The 15983-nt window shown below is 40.5% G+C and overlaps 1 protein-coding gene across 2 annotated transcripts in view; it reads right to left on the bottom strand.

The window, feature by feature from the left end:
• Positions 1–15983, bottom strand: part of SLC38A1 (solute carrier family 38 member 1) — a 79691-nt gene that overhangs the window by 46162 nt on the left and 17546 nt on the right. For both annotated transcript variants that reach the window (XR_015163742.1, XM_086399792.1), the window contains exons 3-5: positions 12864–13081; positions 2415–2490; positions 2011–2126 (exon numbers count right to left, since the gene is read on the bottom strand). Coding sequence is in view for 1 of the 2 variants with exons in the window: in XM_086399792.1 (XP_086255918.1) it covers positions 2011–2126; positions 2415–2490; positions 12864–12985 (314 nt within the window). In the remaining variant the exon portion in view is untranslated. The remainder of the gene's footprint in view (positions 1–2010; positions 2127–2414; positions 2491–12863; positions 13082–15983) is intronic.

Genomic DNA, 15983 nt, shown 5'->3' with positions numbered 1-15983 from the left:
GACTTCATAACAGAAAAAAAACTAGGAAGGAATGAAGCAATGCCTTCCAAGTTATGAAGGAAAATGACTGCCAATAGAGAGTTTATATCTAGCCAAACTACCAATCAACGATGAAGGCAGAATAAAAATATTTTTCAGATATGAAGGGCTCAGAAATTTTATTTTTATTTACCCTTTCTCAGCAGCAAAAAGGAAGTAAATCCAGAAACAGCAAGAAATGAAAATGCAGGGAACAAAGGATCTAGCAGAGAAGAAAGGAGGAGGGAATTACCAGGATGGTGGCAAAGAGAGATTCCAGAGTAAAGGTCTACTCTCCAAGCACCAGTTGCATTATCTCTGAAACTGGGAACGGACAGTAGTACCTGCCTCATAGACTCGTCAGGACTCAGCTTAAAACACTCTGAGTAGTTCCTGGCATAGAGTATAAGCCACAAGAGTTTTCTCATTATCCTCCTTAAAGAATTGACACTTTGTATATTACAATAGCTAAAAAGAAAGAAATCAATGTGAAACACTTACATCTGAACCAAACTTACTTCCAGCTTTGGAATAACTGAAAATTGTCACAGAACTATAGGGTTCTGGAGGTAAATAGGGTTGTGAGATTTTTTTTCTAGTGCAATTTTCTTGCTTCAAAGCACAGGGAATTCCAGCTCACAGTAGCTAAGTTACTTGCTGGACTACATAACCATTTAGAAGCAGAGACTAGCAGTCAGGTGTTTCATGCCAACGCACTGAAAATCACAAGTAACAGCTACTCAAACTCCATCCATGGCATCCTCACAGGGTCAGAGTTTCACATATACAAAAAAAATATCACCATAGAAATATTTTGTTCAACTTCCGTCATTTTAAAACCTAGCACTTGGCTCAGGATATACATACACAGAAAGACCACCCAGAAAGATTCGATCTGGGCAATAAAGAGAAGAGGCTGACAAAAGGAAGGCAACATATTAGATTCACTGTCCTACACAGAGTTTCTCTGATTCTAGGAAGGACACCTCTAATGGGTTTACACACAAAAGTAAGAATATTAATCCCTACAGCACAGCCTGGATGGAAATTTCTGATGCCTGAGTAGTGTGGGATGGGTAGCAATGTACTTCTGTCAGTTTTCTAAGTCTTTCTAAAGAAATAAACACAATTTGCAGGGTTAGTAGTCTTTTCAGAACTGCTTCCAAAGAAATGATGGATACAACAATGAGGACTACTGGGCAAACCCAGTGAAGAGTGGGAGTGTCATCAGGGGCAAAAAGGCAAGATCCCAGGAGAAGGGCATTTTGTACCAGCCTCATCAGGCAAAGCACCACTGATACTCCTTTGAGGTGTGAGAGGGGAATCAGACTGGGTAGGAATTTTCCTCGTATGAACGATGACTGCAATGATCTGCCATCTCATTCCAACTGAAATTAAGCCCTCTGTACATTTGCAGAAAGTCTTCTTCAACAGTTTGAGATGAACTTATTGTGAAAGAAAACTGCCCATTTTCTTTTCACTGAATCTCAGGGAGAAAGTACACCCTATTTTCTCATCTTTAAAACACTGAAAACTTCTTTGCTTCTTGAACGTTTCTTACAAACAAATTTGCAGTTACCTTTGGATATAGTTTATATCCCACAGCAATTCAAATACCAAAGTGGTGACTGGATGGATTAAACACCTCTTAATATTTTCACCATTTAGCTGAGATTTAAAGTGACAAGTCAAGAGTCCAAAAATACAAGTGCTATTTTCAAATCTTTTATCCTTTTCACAAGTACTTATTTTGGTATTTTTGATTAATAAAATGATTTTCTATTTTTTTAGCTGTACAAACATTAGGTGCTCCTTGGAAAAAAACCATTCAAACAAACAATACAAAAGTATGCACTATAAAATAGTCACACTAGTAAAACATAAAAAGAAGTAAGAACCATTTAAAAGTATTTCCAGTGTCTTCTGGGTATGAACAGAAACATACAGAAAATACAGTTTTTAAATGGAAAGTATGGCTGTGTCAACACTCACAGAAAAAGTAGGATTCCAGTGTTTGCCAGGGCGAAGGCGAGTCCTAAAATCCCACTGCCCATAATGGCGTTGCTTAGGTTAAAAACAGACATCCCCAAGGAGGTTGTTCCTGGAATCTGAACAGAGACACAGTCACACTAAACAAAACAGTCCTCCATAAAGATCATCACTCCAAAGCCTTTAAAGCACTATCAGGAACCAACAGGGAAATGAAACTCAATGAATTCTTTCTTCGTGGTCTACTTATTTTTTCAAAGCGGTTTCAGGAGACAATACACAGGTTCCAAGGAAAGTCTTGGTGAGTAAACAGCTATGCTTTTGGTACCATGCTGGATGAATTAAAAACATCTGTTGCAATTATTGTAATTTAAAAAATAAGCAAACTTTATTAAAATGACACTTACATAGTCATCACATTTCTTTTTTTCCAAGTGGCTGTTGGTGAGACTTCTTCTACTTTCACGATCAGAAATAAACTTGCTGTAAAGAGAGGCATAATGATTTAATCTCATTATAATGACTTGGAGCTTAACATCATGACTGAATGATTTATTATTTACCAAAACATCATGCATGAAAAGTTATCAATCAGTTAGCTAAGAGTTTATAGTCCTACCCAGCTGCTCTCACTGACTTATTTTCGTTTTTTTTCAGTCACGACTGTTCTTGTTGTTCAGTCACTAAGTTGTGTCCATTCTTTGTGACCCCATGGACTGCAGCACACTAGGCTTCCCTGTTCTTCACTATCTCCTGGAGTTTGCTCAAACTCATACCCATTGAGTTGTTGATGCCATCTAACCATTTCATCCTCTGTTGTTCCTTTCTCCTCCTGCACTCAATCTTTCCCAGCATCAGAGTCTTTTCCAATAAGTCAGCTCTTCATATAAGGTGGCCAAAGTACTGGAGCTTCAGCTTCAGCATCAGTCCTTCCAATGAATATTCAGGCTTGATTTCCTTTAGTATTGACTGGCTTGATCTCTTTGCTGCCCGAGGGACACTCAAGAGTCTTTTCCAGCACCACAATTCAAAAGCATCAATTCTTCAGTGCTCAGCCTTCTTTATGGTCCAACTTTCACATCTGTATATGACTACTGGAAAAACCATAGCTTTGACATTATGGTCTTTGTCAGTAAAGTGATGTCTCTGCTTTTTAATACGCTGTCTAGATTTGTCATAGCTTTTCTTCCAAGGAGCAAGCATCTTTTAATTTCATGGCTGCTTTTAATTTTTGTCAGGATTAGTTGCTCATATTCTTGTTTTACCTAATAAACTAAAAGTGCTCCAAGGGCAGACACTTTGCCTTATTCCTTTTTACATCCCTCACTCTCAGTTCAGTTCAGTTGTTCAGTCATGTCCGACTCTTTGCGACCCCATGAATCGCAGCACACCAGGCCTCCTGTCCATCACCAACTCCCGGAGTTCACTCAAACGCATATCCATCAAGATGGTGATGCCATCCAGCCATCTCATCCTCTGTCGTCCCCTTCTCCTCCTGTCCCCAATCCCTCCCAGCATCAGGGTCTTTTCCAATGAGTCAACTCTTCGCATGAGGTGGCCAAAGTTCTGGAGTTTCAGCTTCAGCATCAGTCCTTCCAATGAACACCCAGGACTGATCTCCTTTAGGATGGACTGGTTGGATCTCCTTGCAGTCCAAGGAACTCTCAAGAGTCTTCTCCAACACCACAGTTTAAAAGCATCGATTCTTCGGCGCTCAGCCTTCTTCACAGTCCAACTCTCACATCCATACATGACCACTGGAAAAACCATAGCCTTGACTAGACGGACCTTTGTTGGCAAAGTAATAGCTCTGCTTTTGAATATGCTATCTAGGTTGGTCATAATTTTCCTTCCAAGGAGGAAGCGTCTTTTAATTTCATGACTGCAGTCACCATCTGCAGTGATTTTGGAGCCCCCAAAAATAAAGTCTGACACTGTTTCCACTGTTTCCACTGTTTCCCCATCTATTTCCCATAAAGTGATGGGACCAGATGCCATGATCTTAGTTTTCTGAATGTTGAGCTTTAAGTCAACTTTTTCACTCTCCTCTTTCACTTTCATCAAGAGGCTCTTTTGTTCTTCTTCACTTTCTGCCATAAGGGTGGTGTCATCTGCATATCTGAGGTTATTGATATTTCTTCCAGCAATCTTGATTCCAGCTTGTGCTTCTTCCAGCCCAGGGTTTCTCATGATGTACTCTGCATAGAAGTTAAATAAGCAAGGTGACAATATACAGCCTTGACGTACTCCTTTTCCTATTTGGAACCAGTCTGTTGTTCCATGTCCAGTTTTAACTGTTGCTTCCTGACCTGCATATAGGTTTCTCAAAAGGCAGGTCAGGTGGTCTGGTATTCCCATCTCTTTCAGAATTTTCCACAGTTTATTGTGATCCACACAGTCAAAGGCTTTGGCATAGTCAATAAAGCAGAAATAGATGTTTTTCTGGAACTCTCTTGCTTTTTCGATGACCCATTGGACGTTGGCATTTTGATCTCTGGTTCCTCTGCCTTTTCTAAAACCAGCTTGAACATCTGAAAGTTCAAGGGTCATGTATTGCTACTTAGTACCAAACAATGCTCATCTTGAGAGGAAACAAAAGACAACTCTATGTCAAAAAGAGCTATAGATTTTGAGTAATTTTAATACCAATGAATTAAAACACTATATGCAATGCAAGTTAACTTTTATATAGATTTTTCTCTAATGGAACATTAGATAAGGTCAAAAATACTATAAGGCTGGCATTTAAAAAGAATACTGGAGACAGGACTCTTTATAAGCTCACATTCTTGGAGTACAAAGTTATTACATAGGTTTACCCTCTTCTCACCCCTGCAAAAATGGAAAATAACTCTCTCCCCATGAAATATTACTTTAGCACCTGCTTATATATGGGCAACGTGGGAGGCATGGAAGTGTGTCATAAGTGATGTAGACACTAGCCCATAGGAGTTCAGATGAGGAAATTATGGTAGAGGAGGAGGGGCATATGGTCCATGGTCAGGGGCAGAGCTAGGGCTTAAAGGGATTCAGAACTTGGGCTCAATTCTTACTTATTCTGAGGGCATGAGTATGCGACCCCAGTTTCCTCATCTGTGAAATGGGAATGATGCTATTGCATTATCTCACAGTGTTACTGGGACAGTTAAATAAGAGCACATGTAAAATACCAATACAGCTCCAGGCACAAAATGAAAGGAACACTTTCTGAATCTGGGGAAGATTCAGACAGGCTGAGTAGAGTCAAGTATATACAAAACATACCGAAGGAGGCAATCAGAATGCTCTAAGAACCAGTAAATATATTATTGGGATTAACATTAGAACTTTATGGCCTAAATTTCTAATTTAAAAAATTTCCCATTAAAAAAAGAAGTTCTATTGACAAGGAAAAGTCCATCCATAAGTAAACTGCTACATGTAATAGTAAAATAGGAATTCTTTTTGGCTTTTCTGGAAATTTAATTATCTGGTTTTAGTAAGAACTAATTCATAAATTTTTCCCTAATAAATATAAAGACACTTGAACTAGACTATTTTAAAGAAGCACGTATTTTTGAACTATACATTTTCAGATGCTTTTCTGAACGAAGCTGTATTTCACAATAAACCATTTTTTAATGAAAGATACACATCATCAATGTTGGTTTTATTTATCTACCTCTTTCATCTTGAATCCATATTCTTCAGGTTTGCTTTTTTTCACCTGGATAAACCAAAGGCAGGCAACATATGAACTACGAACCTCCCCTAAGGCCACCACCTGGTGTGAGCAACACAATCTGTGGTTTATTTCCTTCAGCATCTGCATTTGCCTAGAACCTTTCCAGTGACTGTCAGAAATGAAAAGGAAGTGAAGAAAACCTTGGTCTCCTGAAACACAGGAGGTGACTTTCCAGTTGAGGAGCATTTCTTGTAGTCCTGTACGGATGTGAGACCATAAAGAAGGCTGAGTGATGAAGAATTGATGATTTCAAGTTGCGGTGCTGCAGAAGACCCTTGAGAGTCCCTTGGACAGCAAGGAGATCAAACCAGTTCAGTGGAGGGACTGATGCTGAAGCTGAAGCTCCAACACTTTGGTTACCTGATGCAAAGAGCCAACCCATTGGAAAAGACCCTGATACTGGGAAAGATTGAGGCAGGAGAAGGGAGAGGCAGAGGATGAGAATGCTGGATGGCATCACTGACTCAGTGGACGTGAGTCTGAGTCAACTCTGACAGTAAAGGACAGGGAAGCCTAGCGTGCTGCAGTCCATGGGTCACAAAGAGTTGGAAACAACTTAACGACAACATAGCGACTGAACGACAACAAACCAAAACACCAGAATAGGAACATCAGACCATGCAAAACGGAGATGAGATAAGGAAGCCAGAAAAGGAAAAACCATTATTGGGTGGGATTAGCCAGAGGAATCTTAAAGGCTGAGGTCTGGGAAATAGCATGGCAGGGTCTTAGCAAGAGAATGACATAATGAAAGCCACTTCTCTGGAGACCCATCTGACAGTACTCTAACCCTGGCCCTTCTTTTACCCTTAACATTTTAAATCTTTCCACAGAACTGAGGTTTACAGATCTGGCTGGAGAGGGACCAGGGAGCGCAACCTTCCTTTTCATCCTGGCAGCCCAAGGAAACGGGGGTGCTGCACTTGCCAAAATGAAATGGACTCATACTGAGTGCTGCTGTTAAATAAAAGACTGTATGGAATTAGATTAATTTTAACAACCAACTTAAGTGAGCCAAATCATTATCCAGAAAGTCCCATTTGCCTTTCTTGTGGAGGGACTTGCTTTCCAAAGAGAATTTTCATTATTTTTAAATAAAGGGGAAAATCCCCAACATTTTCAAATCAACTAAACCAAACACCATAAGCCTCCTGTTATGGCAGTTCTAAGCTCCTGGCCTGCCAGTGCACCCCAGACTTGGGGAAGAAAGCTGACAGAGAAAAATGGATCAAGGCACCAGGATGCAGGGGCATTTCGCAGGATCAGAGGCTGCAATGGGAGGGGAGGAAGACAACCCCTGCATGCCTGCTGGCTCCCTGCTGCAACGCTTCCATAGGAGGAAAATAATGCAAGGGACTTGCAGAGCTGCTGTGATGAGTAACCATAAAAAGCTTATTAAAACACACTGTGCCTCAAGTGCCTCCCGATTCTGCCTCTTTCCGTCTACTTTATGCAGCCAAGCTTAATAGGTTTTCCCAAAAATCTTTACTAGCGCTCCTAATGAAAAAGTTTTCAGTACAAATTGCTTGGCCTGCAAATTCCAGGTACCGCTGAATTTGATTTGGCCTCGTTCAACCTTAGCTCCCCCTGCTCTTCCGAATGGTCTTCCCAAGAGGCGGTGAGGACGGAGATAAGACCAGGGCATTCGGAGAACAGGGACTGAAAAACAGTGCTACTAGGAATGCACTCTCCCCTCAAGAGACCCTCCATTCTCCTCTAAGCCAGTGCTTTCCTGCCTGGTGCACGACCCTCATCCTCCGTGTGTGTGCTGGATACTCTAGATTGAACAGACTCTTCTGACTCTGACCTATTTACGATTTTTCTGTGGCTCCAACTGTGGCACTAAGCACTAATCTTGCATTCAGAGTGGTGGCGTCATGTTCTCACTCCTTCTATGTACCTGCCCTTCTCATCAGCAACTCAGAGGAACCCTTCATAAACCTAAGGCTCCTCTTCCATTGAGGAACTAGACTGGCCTAGGCTACAGGGAAATCTTGCTCGGTAAGAATGAAGTACTCAAAGAAAGCCTCTGTGTTTTCTTTATGGTGTTTCCACATTTTCTTCTCTTTTATTTTTCAATCTTTGCTTTATATTGCTGCAAACTTAAACACACACACGCATACAACAAAAACAATCTTTTTTGTGTGATGGAAAAGTCCGTTTACAGTAACTAGGTCAGCAGCTTATCACAAGTTTCTGTAATCTCACCATTTTAAAAATGCAGTTGCCTGTTAAAAAAGCACTGACCTCTGGCAAAGACCTCTTTATTGACTTAAAAATGGGCTATTGGAGAAGATGTCTTTGACATGTGGTCTCAGGATGATAAGAGTATTATTAAGAAAGAGTTTTCGCTGGGTCGGTCTGTACCCATAAAGCAGAATTCGATCAACTCTTAGGTAGACAACTGTTCTGTGAACAAAACAAAACAAAAATCTACAGTGGCTGTCATGCTGACCTTCAATAGACAAAGCCTTAAAAAAGGAGGCATTATACTGAGGTATGTGAAGGAGGCAAGCAATATAGAGCAGTTATTTAAAACCAAAAATAAACCAACAACAACAATCCAATTAAGGATGGGTTGTACAATGGGAAAATATCTTCCTATTTTAATCTCCACCAATCAGGTTACTTACTAGATTATAGTGTTTCACTGGAGGATTTATAACACAAAAGAGATGAATAGCTGAACTTAAATAACCTTTCCTAGCTCCTCCCCTGAAACACTACATTCTATATGAAGGAAAGAGAAAAGGAGCAAAAAGCATCTATGAAAGAGACTGGAAAACATGAATGAATTAAAGAAACAGTAGGTATTTAAAGAGAATACTGAGAGGTGAACAAAGCCTTATTTGGTGGATAAACTCTACTGAAAATAGGAGAAAACAGACTTCTGTTGGAGCAGGAGCGATTAAAGCGAGGGAAGAATTTTCCAACATTAAAACTGAATGTAAGAAAAAGTTACGGCCTCTTCTTCCCAAAGGTACAGAAAAGACATTAGAAGAAAAGAAGTGATGACTTTTCAAGAGTCCTCCCAATGATACAAACGTAGTTCATCAACTCTGAAAGATAAGGGACCGAGAGGAAAAAGGCTGACTCGAGTGTGTAGTGACGAGTTTCTCATTAAGGAAAATCTTAAGGAGACTCTCAGATTTTGTTACAAGCTTCCTGGGTCATAACAACAATAACTATACATGGAGATGAGAACAGTATATAAATATGAAAATATGTGAATATTTGCCTGGACACAGTTAGTATCATCTATGAATATTTCAACAACTTTAGGATAACAATAACCAACAATCACCCCAAACCTAAAACAGTTTTGTTAGTCCTTGGGTGGAGAAGAAAGATGTGCTTGCCAAAGAAAGAGGTCTGTACTTTTGTTAGAGACTTTCCCATATCTTGCCAGACCCTGTGCCAAGTACTTTATATGAGTTTTCTCATCTCTTTTCACAATAATTAGCTCCATTTTAGGGAAATTAAGTAATTTGACTAAAGTTAGATTACTAATAACTAACCCATTGAGCCAGGATTTGAACTGAAGCTGGCTGATAGTACAGCTTGAGTCCTTAACCTACAAGCAGCGTTGTGTTTAATACTCCCCAGCAATCCCAGGAGGTCAGGTATTATTTTCATGCTTGTGTTATAGAGATGGGACTAAGGCTCAAAGCACAAGATCACACAAGACCTGTGGATAGAGCCAGCGTTCAATACAAGTTGAAATTCAAACCATGTACGTAAGAGCTCTCTCTGTCTCTGTCACTTTCAGTTAACAAATGCTTTGAGATGTTTGCCCTGTACCGGGCACCATTATAGTATGATAACAAGGTATAAGAGATATAAAGACGGTTAGGATGGTTCCTCCTCTCCAGAAGATCACATCTAGAGGAGTGTCTAGAGCTCCTTACCCAAAATGAGGTCCAGCATCACCTGGGAGCTTGCAGGAAGTCAGAATTTCAAGCCCAGTTCCAGAGCTACTGAGTCAGAATCTGCATGTTAACAAGTTCTCCAGGTGTTTCAAATGCACATTAAAATGTCAGCAATACTGGCCCAGTGGACATTTCAAAAGGTTTTGCTGTTCCAGGGGTAGGCTTCTATGACTGCAGGGCTTCTGCTGTCTGGCTCAGACAGTAAAGAACTCTCCTGTAAGGCAGAGAACCCAGGTTCCATTCCTGAGTAGGGGAGATCCCCTGGAGAAAGGAATGGCTACCCACTCCAGTACTCTTGCCTGAAGAATTCCGTGGACAGTGGAGCCTGGAAGGCTACAGTCCATGGGATCATAAGAGAGTTAGGCACGATTTCTATGACTACCACCCAAAAAATTAGGGCATGAAATAAAACAACTGAACTGGAAGATGGGCAGGAGTCCTAATACCCAAAGGGCTCTACTCTGTTTTTTAACTAAACTTTAAAAAATGCTTCTTAAAGTATCCTAGGGGGAGAAGTTTCCAGGCAAGGCTATCAGCTGGACGCCAGGTAATCAGGGTTCAACATTTGCTTTCAACATTTTCTCTAGCTTCCTTACAAAGATGCACTGTTACCTAGAAGTTCACTGCTCTGGGAGAGGATTCTCTTAGATTCATATAATCAGGCCTACCTTCTTCCCACGAATGTGAAAAAGCTACCAGAAGAGTCAGAGGTACTCAGGTGTAGCTTTGCAGAAATCATGGGGGTGGGGGCTCTTTTCTGATTATTATTTACCTTTTGGGCTTCATGCTGTAATATGTTATTTTTAATTTTTATTGGTCTAGAGCCAGAAGTGAAGCAAGATTCATAAACCATGTCAACCAAAGAGGGGACAAATAAATGCATCACACTGCATCTGCAACAGTGGAATAAAATTCCAAAAAATATGAGGCTGTACAGCCCATGCCTAGTAAGCAAGTGGGCTCTCTTGGCAGGCACCCAAAGGGGTGAGAAGCAGTGCCTTCTCTTATTGCAAGGGGTTATCGCCTCCAAAACAATACTTTTTCATAGTAAAACCCTTAAAGATCAAGTTCAGAGCCTGAACTGAATATTATAAAGGACTCTAGTTTTAAGGTCCTCAAGGCTTACACTGATTTGGGAATGAAGTTGTTACAAACCCAAAATTTGCACTTGTGAAACAGCTGATGGATGTCCCATCCATTGTTCAGTGGAAATCAGTAGTGACTACAGAACACCCCAGGAACCCAGAGCAGAAAACAGCACTAGTAGAGTTTAGCAGGGTTCAAACTGAGAGTAGGAACTATCCTTTTCATTCATGCTGGAGCATTTTAAACAGAGGTAGCAGAAGAGGGTAGAAAGACACAGATTTCTTACAGACCTGTATGTGCCCTTGAGCAAGTTATTTATTTCTCTGAGCTTCCACGTTCTTATTGGTATACTAAATTTTTAAATTTCCTTATTTGCAAAAGAATACATTGCATGATATTTTAAGGATTGTTATAAGGATATATGTAATATAAAATCACAACTGGCACTCAAGAAATGGCAGTTATTCTTAATAATTACACAGGAAAGGTCAAAGAAGCAAACTTGGGTCCAACAATAAGAAATATCACCACACGGTAAATGATACTTGGATGGTAGTGAGGAAGTATTTGGGTTGGAGACTTAATCTCTGAGAACATTTAAGGAAGAGAATAAGGAGGAGAGGGGGCTGAAACTTCTGAGTGTATGTAAATGAGGGCAGCCCAATCCTACCCCTGACTTTCAATTACACATTGTATCAGAATGCAGAGATTATCAGAAAGGATTGCTGCAGAGATGCCTGGTTAGCTGACCAAATGTTTTCATCCTCCTTCCTCCCAATTTCCTTTTGACCCTGCCCTCCCAAGTGCAGCATGTCTATGTTCTAATAAGTAGTCCCCACATATTTCACTTTTCTCCCAGCCTTTTAGGAGGCCTCAACTCCAAACAAACCACACACAAACTCCCAAGCTGAAAAACTTTCCGATAGGGATCTACGTAAGTTGGCAGCCATGTGGATGAACCTAGAGATAATCATACTAAGTGAAGTAAGTCAGGCAGAGAAAGATAAATTCCATACGATATCGCTTATGTGTGGAATCTAAAAATATGACACAAGCGAACTTATCTATGAGATGGAAACAGACTCACAGACATAGAGAACAGACTTGTGGCTGTCAGTGGGAAGGGGGTGGGGGAGAGGAGGACTGGGAGTTTTAAGTTAGCAAGTGCAAGCTACTATACATAGCATGGATAAACACAAGGTCCTACTGGATAGCACAGGGAATTATCAATATACTCAATATCAATATATTCAATTTATCCTATGATAAACCATACTAGAAGACAATATGAAAAAGAGTGTATATACATGCAAAACTGAATCACTCTGTCATACACCAGAAACTAACACAATATATAAATCAACTACACTTCAATAAATTAAAAAAAATAAAATCAGGTCAGATAATGCCCCGAATCATTAAAATATACATACATATATATATTTAAGTTTAGTCCTATTCTTGTAACTTAAGAAACACAGGACCCAAGGGTTGGAAGGACTTGTGGTCACAGCTGAGGCTGAGAGCTGCCAGGCCAGCATTCTTCCTATCTGCCCCCTACCTTCCCTCACTCACAGTATCTCTTCATTTCTCTCTGTTTCATGTACTATTTCTCTAGTTTCTCACAGAGGCATTTAGCCCTATGTTATTATTACTCAAAATCCATGTTACAAATGATGCTTATAATGACGTATTTGTCGTTTTAACATGTGAACGTCGGCAAGCGCGACTTTGACCATTTCTTGATTAAAATGTGGGCGAAGCCAGATGACTGTAGTACACATTCAGATATGGCGTGCAGCTAAATTCCAACAGTTGGTCTAATTCATAAGCATAAAGCTTTTGAAAAGTTAGGGCTGGTTGGGGTCCAATGTATTTATACATTTTTATTAGACTCAATTGAAAGATGCGAAAGGATGAATAAATTCCTTTCCTATTTGCTTCATCTGCTATTGCAGACTATGCCCAACAGATGTCACATATGAAATTCAAATTACATCTTCAAATGGAGCATAACTTTAGTAATGAATAATTCAAGAGAATAACTGAAAAACCAGAATAATATTTTAGAGACCTTTCTTTCATTGGAGAGAAAGTGTTAGTGGAAAAATACTCACCTATTTATCTGACCATTTTCCACTTCAGTGAAATCATTGGAATCATTGCTGATGTTATCATCTTCGGGCACTGTCATGTTCTGCAACTCAGTTAGCTCAAGTCCACTTTTGAAATGCATCATGTTTAGAAACTACCTGTCGTCAAAAAATGGGTCCAAATTCTCTTTTTCTGAGAGTATTTACAAAAGGATAGCAGCAAAAATATAAGGTTGACACCCCTAAAATACAACACAAGGAAAAATAATTAAACATACAAATACCACTGATTAAAAATAAACTATTACACACAAACAATTTACTGATAACTTTTACATTTTGTTATTCAATGTATTAAAGCAATCTTGGTACATCAAATTATAGAGACTGTACATTTTATGTCTTTCATAAATCTCCCTACACTTTTAACTATAAAAGGAGTCATGTCCCATAATCTTTATGTCCACGTTTATAGAAATACCATGTCATCTTTAGTCAATAGAGATGCCCTTTTATGAAGCAGTAAGTTTAAAAGGAAAGCGATTCAGTTGTTTTAATGCGTCAGACCACAGGGCACACACATAGCTGGGTACAGATTGAACGGACACAAAAGCACCTCTGATTTAGCAATCCCCATTTAATAAAAATGCAAATCCTCAATAAATGGCATCATGCAGGATCAACCACCCAACCTGGAGGTCAAGCAGCAAAGGACAAATCTGTGTTTTGAAATTTAGCAGTTTATCCATCAACTGCAAGAGATTAAATCAATCTCTTCAATGAAATCACTCCATGTCAGGGAATTAGGGAATTAAAAACTCATACTCTGGGGATTTAGGTTAATCCACCTGAAACTATATTTCCTCACAGAAATGAAAGACTTGCCGAGTTCACATTTTCCCCTACATGGATGATTGTGATTTAAATTTCAAAGGGGTCACCATTAATATATAAGAGTTTCAGGCTTCCCAGGTGGCTCAGTGGTAAAGACCTGCCAGTGAAGAAGACACAGAGGATGAGAGTTCCATGCCTCAGTTGGGAAGATCCCCTGGAGGAGGAAATGGCAGCTCACTCTAGTATACTTGCCTGGGCAATTCCATGGACAGGGGAGCCTGACAGGCTATAGTTCATAGGGTTGCAAAGAGTCAGACACAAGTTAGGCTTAGCAACTGAGCACTATCACTACAGAGTTTTAGACACACAGCATCACAAATCAAAAAGCAGGTGGCCACAGAGGTGTGGTACTGTGATTTATCATAAAGTGAAAGTCACTCAATCATGTCTGACTCGATAGTCCATGGGTCACAGTCACACATGACTGAGTGACTTTCATTTTATGACTGTCACTTTCCCTTCTCCAGGGGATCTTCCCAACCCAGGGATTGAACTCAGGTCTCCCACATTGCAGGCAGATTCTTTACCAGCTGAGCCATAAGGGAAGCCCAAGAATACTAGAATGGGTAGCCTATCCCTTCTTCAGTGGATCTTCCCAACCCAGGAATCAAACCAGGGTCTCCTTCATTGCAAATGGATTCTTTACCAACTAAGCTATCAGGGAAGCCCCGATTTGTTATAAAGAATACATACTTGGTCTTCGTTCCTACTTCTGGCTCACAGCTCACCAAACCCTTAGAGCTTATATAGTTAAGAATCTGCCTGTAATGAGGGAGACCCAGGTTCGATCCCTGGGTCGGCAAGATCTCCTGGAGAAGTGAATGGCAACTCACTCCAGTATTCTTGCCTGGAGAATTCCATGGACAGAGGAGCTTGGTGGGCTACAAACCCCATGCGGTTGCAAAGAGTTGGCCATGACTGAGCGACTTACACACACTGTAAGAGTGATAAATGTCTTTTGTTATGTTAATGACCCAACTCTGGGAAAGCACCTAAGGATGGGGGCTGGTTGCCAGTGGAGTCAAACACTTGATTAGAGGACTGGAATTTTCCGTCCTATCCATGATTTCCGGGAAGAGGAGAGAACTTCAGTCAATCACTCATGGCCTATGAGTTCATCAGTGATGCCTATATAATGAAGCCGCGAAAAAAAATTAATAAAGGAGATTCGGAGAGTATTCGTACTAGGGACCCAGAACTCCCCACATCCTGAACCCCACACTTCACAAGGACAGAAGCTCTTTTGTTGAGGACCTCGCCACTGTACTGCTACATTTGGCTGTTGGTCTGTATCTTTTTGGGCTTCCCTGGTGGCTCAGCTAGTAAAGAATCTGCCTGCATTGTGGGAGACCTGGGTTCGATCCCTGGGTTGGGAAGATCCCCTGGAGAAGGGAAAGGCTACTCACTCCAGTATTCTGGCCTGGAGAATTCCATGGACTGTATAGTCCATGGGTCCCAAAGAGTCAGACACCACTGAGTGACCTTCACTTTCACTTCACTTGTATCCTTTGATATCCTTTGTAATAAATGGGTAACCAAGTGAGTAAACAGGTTTTCATGAGTTCTGTGAGCTCTTCTGGAAGATTATTGGAACCCAATGAGGAGGTCATGAAAACCTCTGATTTATGGCCAGTCAGTCAGCAGCACAGGTAACAACTCGGACTTGTGATGGCATCTGAAGTGGAGGGCAGTTTCATGGGATGAAGACCTTGACCTGTAGAATCTCATTCTAGCTACTGGTAGATAATGTCAGAATTGGGTCGACAATTGTTGGTATGGGGAAGCCTACACACACGCACACCCACGCACATGCACATGTTGGTACTGGGTCCAGGAATCCTTTCAAGAGGGAAATGCAACTTTCAAAGTCAGGCCTATAAAGGTATGGGAGCCTCACTTGGATAATCTCAGTGAGGTGATGTCTCAGGACCAAGGGAGTCCTCAGTGAGTCTCAGGACCAAGGGATGAAGCAGAATGTCATTAAGATTTTTTTTTTCACCTCCAATGGTAAACCCCCTTGGATGATGTTTTGATGTTTTGTCTGACCCTGAATTCCACAACTGTAACCTAGTTAAGAGTGAAAACTCCAATGTGCCAATGTAAACATCCTACAATACCCAGGAAGTAATATTTAAAATATGTAATATTTAAAACAGTAAAAATATGATAATATTTTCTGGACCCTCAGAAAGTACTCTGGAATGATAATTCTTCAATAATTTCTTTCTTCTTTTCCCAACAGCTAGGCCA

This window comes from Bos grunniens, chromosome 5 (genome assembly GCF_055505025.1).
Source record: "Bos grunniens cultivar Pamir isolate PY7600 chromosome 5, Bosgru_T2T1.0, whole genome shotgun sequence".
In the NCBI taxonomy this organism is placed as follows: domain Eukaryota; kingdom Metazoa; phylum Chordata; class Mammalia; order Artiodactyla; family Bovidae; genus Bos; species Bos grunniens.
This window is presented reverse-complemented; position numbering and strand designations above follow the sequence as displayed.